We start from the raw sequence: 14,218 nt of genomic DNA on the forward strand, positions 1-14,218 counted from the left end.
ATCCATGGATTTTTGCGTATTTGGAATTTTAAAAAGCCGACTGTCCAAACGTGTATCTACAACCCTCCTTGGACTTTTGAAAGCTGTTCAGGAGGAATGGGATAAAATACCTCTTCAGCTACCAAAAAAGCTTTATTGTCTTGGAAATTGCGATGTAGAAAATGGTGAAGAATAAAGATTATCAAATGGAACATTTAAAACACAAAAATTGTTAAATACATTGAAAATCATTTAAAAAATGTGCAAAAAGCCTCTGTAGTTCCTTCCAAGTCCTTGAAAGTACAATGGGACTAAAAGAATTTAGGAAGTGAATTAGTTGATAATTCGTTATTCTGAAAACATTGTCATTTTGCTTAATTGTGTTAAGCTAAATAAAATCAGACGTTTATACTATATTTGGTTTATTTTATCTAAATAAATTCTGTTATTTTTATGCTAAGGTGACCTAGCTGCTGAGGATGAGGTTCTTGAATGGCTATTGCATCAAAAATCTGATGATACAATTGAAACTGTGAACAAAGCTATGCTGGAAAAATTGATTGAGGAATCCCAGTATTTAGCTGTTTTCTTTTGTAAGTTAAAGAAATTTATTTCATGTTTTATTTATAAAATATTATTTTTACTTTAAAATTATCTAAATATGCATAAGTTTAAAACATTTAATTTTTTGCCAAAATAATTTATGAATATTTATTGCTGTTTCAGATAAACCTCATTGTCGTGCTTGCGAAGTTGCACTTCTTGAATTAGAAAATATCGATGATGATACTGATTTGTACGGAATAAGTGTTGTAAGAATATATGATACTCAAGTATCTAAGCGTTATGGCATCAAAACATTCCCTGCTCTAGTTTACTTTAGAAATGGAAATCCTTTAGTTTATGATGGTATGTTTTTAGGTGCATTTTTAATGGCATTTCTTATGTGTAAATGTTCAAATACAGTACAAAGTCTGTAATCCGGACGTCCATTATCCAGAATGATCTATTATCCGGACCTCAAAACCACAAACCTTTTTTTTTTTTTTTTGTATGCTTTACGCTTGCACGTTTAATGTATAACGGACGGTATAAGCTAGGCTAAAATTATCTTTACTGATTCTAAGGCATTTCAGTTAATGGATTTTATTATTATTATTATTATATTATTGGATTATATTGTTATTGGAGTTACCAGTTATTGGATTTTGTAAAGAAATGTGGAGAAGCGGTAATAAATAAAGATGATACAACAGAAGTTTTTCATTGCAACGACAATGCCCCAATCAGCAATCAATTAATGAATGGCGAAATCTGTAGTATGGTTTTAGATCCAGAAAATACCGCTTCTGATAGTGAAGAAAATGACAGAGAGGTTATTGAAAGCAAAAGAATTTCGATTGACAAGTTAGCCACTCGACACAGCAATTACAGGACTTGAACAGAGGAACTTTGTAACTGAAAACGAAATTATGCCTGTTTATGGAATTAAAGATAAAGTATTAGCACAAAAAATGGAGCAACTTAAACAACTTACATTGAAAGAAATGTTTAATAAAGTAAACAAATAAATATTAAGCCCTTTTTTTTTGTAAATTTTGATACTCTTTAGATCATAATTGCTCTTTATTTCATAAATTACAGTTTCATATTTTTAATTGTATAGTTTCTGCATGCCATCTTACCAGATTTAAATTGATGATCTATAATCCAGAAAAACCCCTAATCCAGAATCGCCGATGTCCCGACGAGTCCAGATTATGGACTTTGTACATAACACAAATTAGCTTTGAACTTTAATTCCTTGTATGTGTGTTTTGTGTATATATATATATATGTGTGTGTGTGTGTGTGTATGTAGGTGTACTATGTGCACACAGACACACACATATATACATACATGTGTGTGTGTATATATATATATATAGATATATATGTGTGTGTGTGTATATATATATATATAGATATATATGTGTGTGTGTGCTCACACATGCTAGTGTCTAAAATTATATTCACAAAAACAGTGGTCTAAAAATGTGATGAATGTGCAACCAGGTTTTGTGAATTTATTTCGGAGAGATGCATGGCACCATAAAATTGAATATAAATGTATGTGGCACAAAACTATTTTATGAAAAAGTAAAATTGAAATTATGCAGGACAGCAAAATTTTAGAAAAATTGAATGCTTCAGAACAAAATGCTGACTTTAGGCATTAACAAAAAATGCAGTATCCACTAACTCATATACCTATATTACTTGATTACATGCTGTCATTTAATTGACTAATTAAAGTGTGTAAGAAATTTCCGTTTCTCAGCTATTATGATTTTCAAGGCATTGAAATCTTCAGAAAAAGAATTTTGGCTTGCAACAACTTCGAGAATGTCCCATAAGTTCTATATGGATTTTACTTTGCTGGCCAGTTTATTTACCCAATGTCTTCAGTATCAAGAAATTTATCAACCAGTTTCGCTGTGTCTAGAATCACATTATCATCCTCAAAATATGATTCAGGGCCACATAAATACTCTAAAAGGCATTGCGTAGATTTGTAAGATTTCATGTCCATGCAGAAAGGAAGTGCCGTTGCTCCATCCCAAATCATCACATCAGTGCCACTGTAAAAGGCATTACATAGATTTGTAAGATTTCATGTCCATGCAGAAAGGAAGTGCCATTGCTCCATCCCAAATCATCACATCAGTGCCACTGTAATAATAATAATCTGATATTGGTAGAAATATTTTTTGTTCCTATCTCCCTCCACATGTAAATGCTTTTAGAACCAAATGTTAAAGAAAGCACAGACTTTAGCTGTGATGATCTCTCATCAGTTTAGGCAATTTTTTATTTATTGTGAAATAAGTCAATTGTTGTGAAGTAAGTGAAATGTGAATCATATACAGTTTTGTGATTAAGACTTCAGCATATTTTTTGCCACAAAACAAGAGTTCTGGAAGCAGTTGCAAACTTTAAATTCAGCTGCTTAACAATCTTTGTGGCTTGGTTTATTTGATTATGGCAAATCACTTGAGGGCTATCTGCCGAAGGGCTGGATTGCCTTTGTTGAGGACTTTCTGAGGGAAATTGGTTCATACCCATGTTGCACATGGGGACACCATGGAAACTCCCATGCAGTCAGCTTATTCATCGGGATTGGAACTCCAGCCCGAACTACCAGTGTTCAGTGATGTTACTACCCAACCTGTAGTGGCCCAAGATCTTTTTGGATGTTCAGTTATGGAGATCATTGGTGATAGTTGCTTTCTATAATCTTATCCCAATTTCTTATCAACAGTTTCAGAATCCTTAAATTGTTCCCAAAGGGCACAGACTTTGTATTTTTAATATAACAGACAGTTATGAGAACAGCCATCTTGCTGTTCTCTTTGTCTGTCCTGCTTTTAAATAGCCAACACCTATTCATCTCCAGATTACTAATGGTACTGTGGTGTCTAAAAAAATATTTTGACATGATAAACACCGAAATCAAACCTGTAGGAGTTAGTGGAGAAAAGTACTTTATGCAAAATGCATGTTATTATTTGCATTTGGGGAAAGACTTGTCAAATTGAACTGGGTGATGATAATTAAGTTTGCCTTTTCCTCATTCTATGAGAAAATAAATGAGATTGATTGGTTATTTCTTGAGATTATTTCCATGTATGTAAAGATTGTTCTGGATACCATCATGTGTGACTGCATATTTATCTATGCAGTATGCATACATATCTGTGCATGTCTATGCAAAAATGTAAATTAATTCTAAACATATTATGTTGTTCATTTCAGGCTAGTTGCCAGGTCAAGATTCTAAGATATCTTTTACGACCACATTTTGTCATTTTACGCCTGATTTCTTACCACCTGCATTTAATGAATGAATGGAAGTGGTGGGTGCTACGAAGGGAATAAGCATTTAGAATAGGATAATGGGGGTTTCAATAGAATAAGAATTTCAGCACTGTAATAGAAATTTTTTATTAAAGAAAATTTCTATGCAGAAAAGAAAATTTGGAGCGACTCAGTAAGTGAAACATTATACACAATAAACTTGAACATTGAAATGGGAAATATTTAATAAAGTAGTGGACTGCAAAGTGACTCTATAAGTGGGATATAACAAAATTTCATGATATTTTGTGTCCGCATGTATACATAATAGATTATATCAATTTAAATAACAAAATTTAAATGCTAAAAAGCTGAATCTTAATACAAAGAATTAAACAATACATCTTTACTTCACATTTACTTAACTTTCACATATTTGGTCATTAGCTTTTATTAAAAGGAGGTGTGCAGTAAAAGTAAGTATTTCTTCCGCTTTAAATATTTTTAGAACTTGTGATACATATAAATATAGTTGATTTAAATAAAATCTAGACTTCTGAAGTAAATTCATATATATAATAGTGAATTTTGCATTAGATGACAGCAATTCTGTTTATTCTTTTAAAAATCATAATTTAAATTTATAATTACTTTGTAATTTTTCTTTTCCATATATACAATGTGTAGCAAAAAATAACCTGTCTTATTTATCATAATTCTGTCATGTCCAACTTTCCCTAAGTATTCAGCTTATAAATTTTCTATCCTTTTATGAACCATGAAGTTGTGATCTAAATGAAATTTTATGTGAAAAGTGGATAATCATTAGGTATGTGTAGAAATCAAAACAAGCTACCAGTCTTTCCCACACACTAAAGAATAAATTTGGACTGTTGTCTTTTCCAGGGTACTGAAAAAAACATGTTTCGAATACTATTTCATAATGTACTTAGTCTGGAATTATATTACTTAAGGTTTACTTACCGTTTCTCATTTCTATGCACAAAGGAAAATTATCTTGAATCCATTTAGACTTCTGTCTGAAGTTTATTTCATTACACTTGGTTTTTCTTTAAATTGCTATTATTCTTTTGGGGAAACATTTGCACCGATTTTCAAGAGTTCTTGAAAAATCAGTTAAACAGATATTGGAGTTATTTGAAAGATTTCAGTTTTAAGACTTTTTTTTAAATGTGACAAAAATGGTTAAAGAAAGAAAGCAGGCACAATGAGATTTTGTCAGTAGTGTATCTTTAAGGTTACTATCTGGTACTTCTCTTTTAATGTGGTGCCACTTATTGCCAAACATAAATGTTGGCGTGAAATCTTATCTAGATGTTGGCAACCCTAAAAATACTTAAACCTCCATGACAAAAACGTGAACCTGTAATAACAGTAATGTATCATTATAATATATGTAATGTTTAATGGGTGCAGTGACAAATTTGTGCAATTTTGTGAATTTTCTTAAGCAAAAACAGATTGTTGTTTAAGTGGGGAGAACTGTTGTTTCCCCCCCCATTAACATTGCATAGCTGTTCATGGCCTAATATGAAGAGACTACCACATTTAGTGCTTAGGTGCATATTTAATCGCTTGCGCCCCATTAACAGAAAAATACCCACTATTCTTATATTTTTAGATGTATGGTATATTTTTATACACAATTTTTATTTTTAAAAATCACTTTCTTTAGGCCTATGCTTCATTTCGTCTTCTGTTTTGAATAATTATTGAGAGTAAATGCTGTTATTCATTGTTTTGTTGCTTTGTTTATTACTATTTTGTGTTTTGGCAGAGAATGCAAAATGTTAATATGTTGAACACATCTTTGTATTTTTCTTTTAACTTAAGGCGACTTAAAAAATGAAGAATCAGTCCTTGAATGGCTTATAGATGATGATAATCGTGAATTGCCTGATGAAATTGAGACAGTTAACCTGAGAATGTTGAATAAACTGGTAGAAGAGTCACCATTTTTAGCTGTTTATTTCTGTGAGTATTCTACTTTTTGTAATTAATTCGTTTTCGAGTCACTTAAAGCTTTATTCACTATATGTATTTCTTCAAGTTATTATTTTTTTGTAACAAATAGCAGCTGTTGCTAAATTGGATAATGTGCTGTAGTGGCAGAAATGTTGCATTGACCTATAAGTTTATTAGAATTTAGAAATACATGTAAATTTTTACATCATAATCAGTTAATATATTATACATCATAAAAATTTTACCATCTACTATTTATGAATATTTAAGTCTGTGAAAAGTGCGGTTGATTCGGAAGACTGAAGATGATGGTATTTGTTTTTATGAATTTTTAAATATTCAATACAAGAACTGTGAAAGCAATACCTTAGAACAATATATATTATTAAGGAAGAAATAAGAATAATATTCCATCAGAAATAATGCATAGAGAGTAGAACTGAATCATTTCTCAATGTAATTGGTATTAAAAGGAAAGAAGGTACTGAAAGAATTCTGTTATCATTTTTTTGATGGATCTTACTTGGAGAAATCAAATTGTCACATCTTCTGAACTGAGAAATGCATATCTGCTTGGCAAGGAAAAAAAAAGTGAGAAGTAGGTTTAGCAGTTTAAGCCTTTATATCTTGTGTTGATACTAATTTCGCTTCGTTGACATCAGAACAAGCCCTTGAAATTCATGGTGGCAAGGAAGCAAGATTGCACCTATCGTTGCCAAGAGTCTTGGCCACCAAGGCCACCATTGCCAAGAGCCAGTAAGACTTTGCTCAGTTCACTCACAGTTTTGAAGGAGAGCATCCCAGGAGGGATGGGTGTGAGTGTCTTTCCCTACCAAAAGGAGGACCTTAGAGGACTTTGGCTTGCTGCATACTTTGAGTGGACCCATGCCTCACAGACACTATACATGTACAAACATCCATGTCTTCTCTGAGATTCAAATATGGGCCCTTCGTTGTGGCAGTCAGGGTGACTAACCACTATCCTGTTTGGATGGCATGCCTTTAAAATTAATATTACAGGAACATTAAAGGAAACATGAAAAATTAGCATTGCCCTCACCAAGAATTGAACCACAGATCCATTTGCTAGTTATATGTGTCAACCAATTACATCATGACAGAATGTTAGGGAATCTGATAATTCCTTACATTAGCCTTTGTTTAAAAGATTATTTGGGATAGGCACAAGACCCTGTTGATCAGATCCAGGTAGTGATGAGTTATCTTCCTTCACATTTTAGTATAAGCATACAGGCTCAAGGCTTTTCAAGGTGGAAAACATTTAAATTCATCTGTATTCTCATTGGGGTTCAAACCAGGAATCTTCCAGTGGTACATTGAATGTGTTGATCAATTATAACCCAAGAGCATGCTGCTATATTTTCTTGCAACCTTAAGCCCACCAGCAGCCGAGCAGCTAAACATTGGTGGTTTGTTCTAGGATTTGAATCTTGATTAACAGGCTGGTGGCATGGGGGACTTTCATAATCTGCAGATTATGGCAGGTGATAGAAAATTGTAAAAATATTTGAATGCCTTAAATTGATAAATTAAAGACTCTTTTTGATCCAGCTGGGCAGAAAGCAAAATTTCAACATTTTAGGCTAGCTATTTCAGAATTGTGCAAACAATGGGAATTTAATGTATATAAAACTGCTGGTAAATCTGATTTCACTTATCATAAGGAAAATTATTTAGGGGAAAAAAGAATAGAAAATACAAATTTCACTGCTGCTTACAATGTTGTAAGTTCAGTGGCTTATCCCTTTACCATTATAGGGATAACTTCTTGTATCCAGAACTTTTCTTTCATCTCTTTAAGAAATTTATGTGGAAGTATCCATTTAACTAAAGGAACTTTACAAAGAGACCAGTTAAAAAAATGACGTGCGAGGATGCATTTAAAGGAAAATGGCAGTTTTTTTGCTGACAAGTACATTTAAAATGTATATACTATGTAGTGTACACAATCAAATGAAAATAATAATTCCCAATCAGGTAGTATATGCAGATTTTAGCAACAGAATGGCCAGTAGCTTTTTTTTGGGGGGGGGGGGGAACTGACAGTTTAAAATGGACCAGAAATTTTCCCTCCCATCTTGATCTTTCAGTATTATCCTGTTAAAAGAGGATAAATTGAAACAGTCAGGATTTGGGATGAATTTTATTAATTTTCATTTAAACAACTAATGCTTGTAAGATTTCAAGCTTATATCAACCATAAAGATTAAAAAAACTGTTTAAATGCATTTATATGTTGTCTATTTGACAAAAAATTAAAACAAATCCATTGATATGTAATCTAAACACAAAAATGCGTGCAAAAGCTTTCATCTGTTATATTTTTTGGCTCTTGGTTTTTCATAGCAAGAAAATCAGAAAGAAAGAATGTTTTTGTATCAAACTCTGTGTGAAAACAGAACTGTACACACATACAAAGTTACTTGTACCGCTGCTCTGTGCATATTATTTATGCCTGCACTTTCTTTTATATGTGTAGATATCCTGTATTGCTGAACATAAATAGTTTTAGCTTTGATTCACCCACCTGCAGTTGAGTCAGTTTGCCCTTAGCAGTTCTTTTCCTAGAAGACATATCTTCTTTTATATAGATAACCCTTGTATGATTTGACTTACTTGAAACAATCTGCCACCTAAAACACCTATGTCACTTTTCATTGTTTGCTTCATGTATAAGATATGCTTTGAGTAATGCATGCTAAAAGTCTTCAATGAAGGTAACCCCACCTAAACAGTTAACTTTCAAATTCATTGTGATAATTACTTAATCTAGCTTAATCCTCCAAATGGATCATTCTTCCATATTCTGACATTGCATTTTGCCTGATTATGCATGTACGTGCATTAATGTATCAGAATATGTCTGTGCAAATGCATCAGGATATCTGCACATGCACAGACATACTTTTAATGCTTGTGCATTAATGATTTTCATAAAAACTTCTCGTCATTTTCAAACTCGCTGCACTTTCCATGTGAATATATGTAAGAGAACCTCAGAGATGGGAAAAGAGCTACTCAGTCCATTTTTTTTAATTCTGTGACCTTCACTTTATTTTATTGGTTGATTACATTTGCATTTTTCGCTGAGCATTTTCACTCATTGACTCGTTGAAGACCATAACGGCTGAGACGACCTTTCATTCAGATGACCACAGCTGCCTCAAACGGCCGAAATTCTGATGTAGTTTTCTTCCCTTCCCTAAAGTATGCAGTAGAAGGTCCAGTTTCACCAAATGCATTGTATCAGTTTATTGTTAGACGTAGAAAGGATGTCATTTGTCATGGCACTCTTTGTGCACTAATGGATGGGGTGGGGAGAAAATTGCTGTGACTCTCAAAAACCATTTTGAGTCTGTATTTTAACATACAGGTTAGCAAAGGCTTTGGTTTTCAAAGAGTTAGGCTGTGTACAGAGGGCGATGTAAAGGGCATAAAATACGGGAATTTCGTTCACACTTGTGAGAACGGGGTGTAAGCCGGGGCCAATGAGAGAAACTAAATTTGCGCATGCGTGGATGTGTCTACAACTTTCCCACGCTGTTCTCCTGCTTGATTGATTTCCCGCATTCGCTCTGCTTGTTTTGTGACAGCAAAATCTTCTGTAGAACGCCGCTTCGTTTTAGCTTCACTCTGATTGGTCGACGCTTATCCCAAACTCTGCGTAAAGTTGAAAACTTTGAACCCTATGCCACAAGCCCTAAACCAGATTTTGTGACGTTGCACAGACTGGTTGCCTTGGCAACGGAGCTCGGCTGTAACCACTTATGCCCTCATCTGAACGAAGCTTTAAATACAAATGAATAACCTGCAGTTATTCATTTGTATTTGAATGAAATGGGAAAGGCATGCAGTGAGGTAAGACAAAATTTCATGTGTTCTTCCCCACTTAAAGGGTGAATGGGTATGGTAAACGCTCAGTCACCAAGTGGTGACAAATTATCATCCATCACATTTCTACTTAGGTGCTGTTTGTAAAGGATGTTATATATATTTTTCGATTTTAGAGCAGAAAAAATGAAAAAATCAGCCAAGCCTTCACCAGCAATCGAACTCGAATCAAGCATTCTTCACTTCAAGCATTCTTCTGCGTTTTAAAACCTTTAAACGTTTAAAATGCTTTCTAAATGTTTACTTGTTTGAATTTTGTTTGTTCTAATACCTCATAGATGGCAGCACTAATCAGATATTCTATCATTCAGCTGTTAGCCAGATGTGCTACCACTTACACCAGGAAGGCAAAAGAAATAATTGCTTATAAACTCCAGAACTCCCAAATTTTAATATATCTGAATGTAGATAATCTCTTTCAAATGTAATTCTAGGAAAACATTTGATCACTAACTTTTAAAAGAGAAAGAAATGCTGTGGAAAAAAAATCTTTTTGATTATAAATTCTTAAAATAAGTTAAGAAAATGATATTGTCATGTGTAAGTAAAGCTCAGAATGAGCAGTTTCACTCTTACCGATGTGATTTTCATCATAATTCTGATTAATTTTTATTCAATCTAGATTCATAGAGCATTGTGTGAAGACTTATCTAATAAGTAAATATTTGTATTTACTTTTGTTTTAAATCAACATATTGTAAGATCAGTTGATCTAAAAAAAGAGACATCTGAACTTTTTACTAAAATTTAGCCTTGTAATAATAAGCAGAAAAAACCCACTAAAATGTACTTATTTAATTTAGATATGGAATATCACCAAAAATTACTATTATTTTTCATATGTGAAAATTAAGTGGCTTGTTTTTAACACTGAAGTGTTGGTCTTTTTACCTTTTAAAAACTTATTTGAAAGTTTTTATTTTCATTGCCTATTATTTATCTTGAAGTTCAAATTTTAGGGTGTTAGTTATCGAGCCATACTTGCTCTTCCAAGGCTGTTTCGTTAAAATGACTGTTGCATTATAAGTTACTTCTTAGTTGACATTTTATAATTCCTTAAAAACAAGACAGTGTGATTTTAGAAATGAGACAATTAATTAATGTGTTAATTGTGTTTAGAATAAAGCATGATTGTTAAAGTTTGTTGATTTCAAAAGTATGAGTAGTAATTTGCCAGCTGATGAGGAAAGAAATGACAAATAGGCAATGCTTGCAACATGTGTGCACTTATCATGTTCTAGAAGCTATGCGTTTTAGTTTTATTTTAATGGTGGACATTGGATCGTTTGTTTTTACCTTTTAAAAGAAGGAGAAAATGGTTGTGCAATTGAGCCTGATTGAGAAGTGTAGTGAGGGATACCCAACAGAATCACCTACAAGCCAGCTTAAAAGCCAGCTGGCTTGTACATCACCTACAAGCCAGCTTAAAATCTCTGGAAAATTTGAAATAATAACAATAATAATACTTATAATAATAAAGGTAATAATAATACTTTTTGCAGTAGCACCTGTAGAAGGAAAGGAAACTTCGAAAATTCACTAAGTTGCCTCGAAATTAGGTTGTCTGGGCAATAGTTTTTTTTTTTTTTTTTTTTTTTTTTTTTTTTTTTTTTTTTTTCTCTTTGGCATGAAGTCAGTGGTAAAAGCAGCTCAGTCCAGGATTGTAAAATGGACCTTAGTCCAGCTGAGGAAAGTAGTTTATCATCAAGTTGAAGATTATAACTAAATAAAAAAAAAGAAAGTCTTAAATTTTGATGATTTGGATGCCAAAATGACTTGCCCCTCTTTGGCACCATTAACTTCTTCGTCATCCTTAACGCATCTAGCATGTTCAAGTGAAACTTCTGTGTCTTCTTCTTCAAGCATTCTTCTATGTTTTAAAACCTTTAAACATTTAAAATGCTTTCTAAATGTTTACTTGTTTGAGTTTTGTTTGTTCTAATACCTCCTAGACGGCAGCACTAATCAGATATTCTTTTTCTAATTGAATTTGCCCTGAATTTTATGAATATTTGTGCCATTTTGCATAAGATGCAAGACAGTGGAAGATGGCTTCAATGTCTACTCAGCAGAAAAATAGAAAAAATGAGGTTGTAAAGTGGAAAGACAAGAAGGCTATATGTTTGATGAGTACAGTCCATAATAACTCAATGATTGATATTGAAACACAAAAAAGAACTGTAAAAAAAATAATAATAATTGTAAAAGATTACAGCAAAGTGGGAGGAGTGGACCGCTTAGATCAGCTGCTATCAAATTATCCTGCTGTGAGAAATGAGCAGAGATATTATTCCAAAATATCTCGACATTTATTAGATATGGCCATATTTAATGCATATGTTTTGTGCAAGAAAAGTTGTGGCAAATTAGTTGCTGTGATGTATCACATCTTACCGAAAGGCACTTACATTCCACCTACTGCAAATCAGAAAGAAAAAAGATGTTACATTTGTTATAGAAAAGCATTGTTAAGGAAAAAGTTGTTCAAAGAAACATGATACTGTTGTAAAGAATGTGATGTAGTTTGTTTAGAGTTTAACATACTGAGAAAAATTTATAAAGAAGTGGAGTTATCTATTCAAGAAAAATGTTAGTACAATTTTAATATATTTTTCACAATAATAATCATGTTTTATTTACTTATAATTTTACATAATATTCATTTGCATTCATCCACTGTGAATGGATGGAAAGTGATATCTGTACAGAGAAAACAACACTACATGCGCCGAAAAACAAGAGCGCCGCTGGGGAGAAATTTTCGAGGACAGGAGAGGACGGTGAAAGGGTTAATATATGTGATCACTGTTGCTTCAAGAACTTCTGTATATGTTATTGAATTAAGTTTAAGATGCCTGAACTTCTAGAGTCAAAACAGAGAAGTTCAGCCAAAAACAGTTAAACCTGTTGTGTGTCTTTGAATATCCATGACAAAATAGCTGGAATCAAGATGAGGTAAATTTTTCAGGTGTTTTATCTATTTGGGCAGAAATGTTAAGTTTGCTGTATTTGAGATAATGCTTTGAAACTTGAAAATGAATTTTGTGTGTTCATTATACTGTACATTACACCAATCGATACTTAGCAGACATACAGGACTTTAGAAGTTAAATAATATTAAAAATAATTAAAAAAGTCATCAGATGGAAGGGAAGAGTATGGACTCAACAGCAGTAAGGTTATTTCATCTGAATCAGAGAAAATAGTACTTAACTAAAATCAAGTCGTACTAAACCAGGGCCAAGGAAACATAAGGCGAAGTCCAGGTAAATATGGGAAAAGGCATTTAAGGCTAAATAAACAGACCACTAATTGCTGAAGATTCGAGGAGTGACTGACAACCCACAAGAGTGGAATTACTGATTTTTCTGAATTATTTTCCTAGAGAGCACTGTTTCAAAAATTTTTTAAATAATAAAATTCATTTACAGCAACTAGAGAATCCTACTGTATTTGAAACAAATGTAGTTTCTCTGGATTGAATCACATTTCTGAATACAGTCAAAAATCTTTAATCCAGACGTCCATAACCCGGAACAATCTATAATCCGGACCTTATAGCTACAAACTTTCTGTGCATGTGTAAACGCATAATGCGTTTAATGTATAATGGACAGTATAAGCTAAGCTAAAATTATCTAATTATCTATTTCAGTTAATGTTGCAGATTGCGTTGTTCCTTAATCGTCGAATTGGATCCGGCTTATTATTTTTTGCAGACTGTTAGAGCAATTTTATAAAAGTAAGCTTGTCAAAAAGAATTTCCGATTCTGGAGCTGCCAAAGGATCTACAAAGCGAAAGCATTTTTCGATGTCCATCAAACAAAAAGTGAAATTGCTGCAAAAAATGGATAAAGGCATAATATCCTTTGTTTCGCTAACCATTCCGGAATCTGTTTATCAATTTCACGCTGCTCTGTGGAAGGGGGGATGTAGCGGCGTGCAATGAACTAGAAGTTGATCTGTCAGCACTATCCTTATCTTCAGGGCAGATGGTTTTATTTTATTTGGCTTATAATTCCGTACTAAATGTAGTATTTCATCTCGATGTACTCCGTCTTTGATATCATTTAAATCAAATTCCTCATCATTATATATATCACGAATACACATCAAATAGTTTTCTGGTTGCAATTTTCTAATTTCGACTATGCATAATGTATGCTTTACGCATGCGCGTATTGAAAGAAATGTTTAATAAAGTAAACAAATAAATATTAAGCTCTTTTTTTTTTTTTTTTTTTTTTTTTTTTTTTGTAAATTTTGATACCCTTTAGATCATAATTGCTCTTTATTTCATAAATTACGGTTTCATATTTTTAATTATATAATTTATTCATACCATCTCACCAGATTTTAATTGATGATCTATAATCGGGAAAAACTGATAATCCGGAATCGCCGAAGTCCCAACGAGTCCGGATTAAAGACTTTTGACTGTACCACATTTCTTTTTCGTGTTAAAAAAAATGATAATGTTTTATTTTTAAAAAGTAAGTGCTTC

The 14,218-nt window shown here is 32.6% G+C and overlaps 1 protein-coding gene across 3 annotated transcripts in view; it reads left to right on the plus strand.

Moving 5' to 3' along the window:
• The window catches only part of hlk (hulk), a 120,102-nt gene that overhangs the window by 92,680 nt on the left and 13,204 nt on the right, over positions 1–14,218 (plus strand). For all 3 annotated transcript variants that reach the window (XM_085826550.1, XM_085826551.1, XM_085826552.1), the window contains 3 exons: positions 441–572; positions 706–888; positions 5,671–5,811. In XM_085826550.1, the coding sequence (XP_085682676.1) occupies positions 441–572; positions 706–888; positions 5,671–5,811 (456 nt within the window). The remainder of the gene's footprint in view (positions 1–440; positions 573–705; positions 889–5,670; positions 5,812–14,218) is intronic.

Source organism: Stegodyphus dumicola, chromosome 11 (genome assembly GCF_044657685.1).
Source record: "Stegodyphus dumicola isolate Sdum_Otavi_A_Nest chromosome 11, ASM4465768v1".
Lineage (NCBI taxonomy): Eukaryota > Metazoa > Arthropoda > Arachnida > Araneae > Eresidae > Stegodyphus > Stegodyphus dumicola.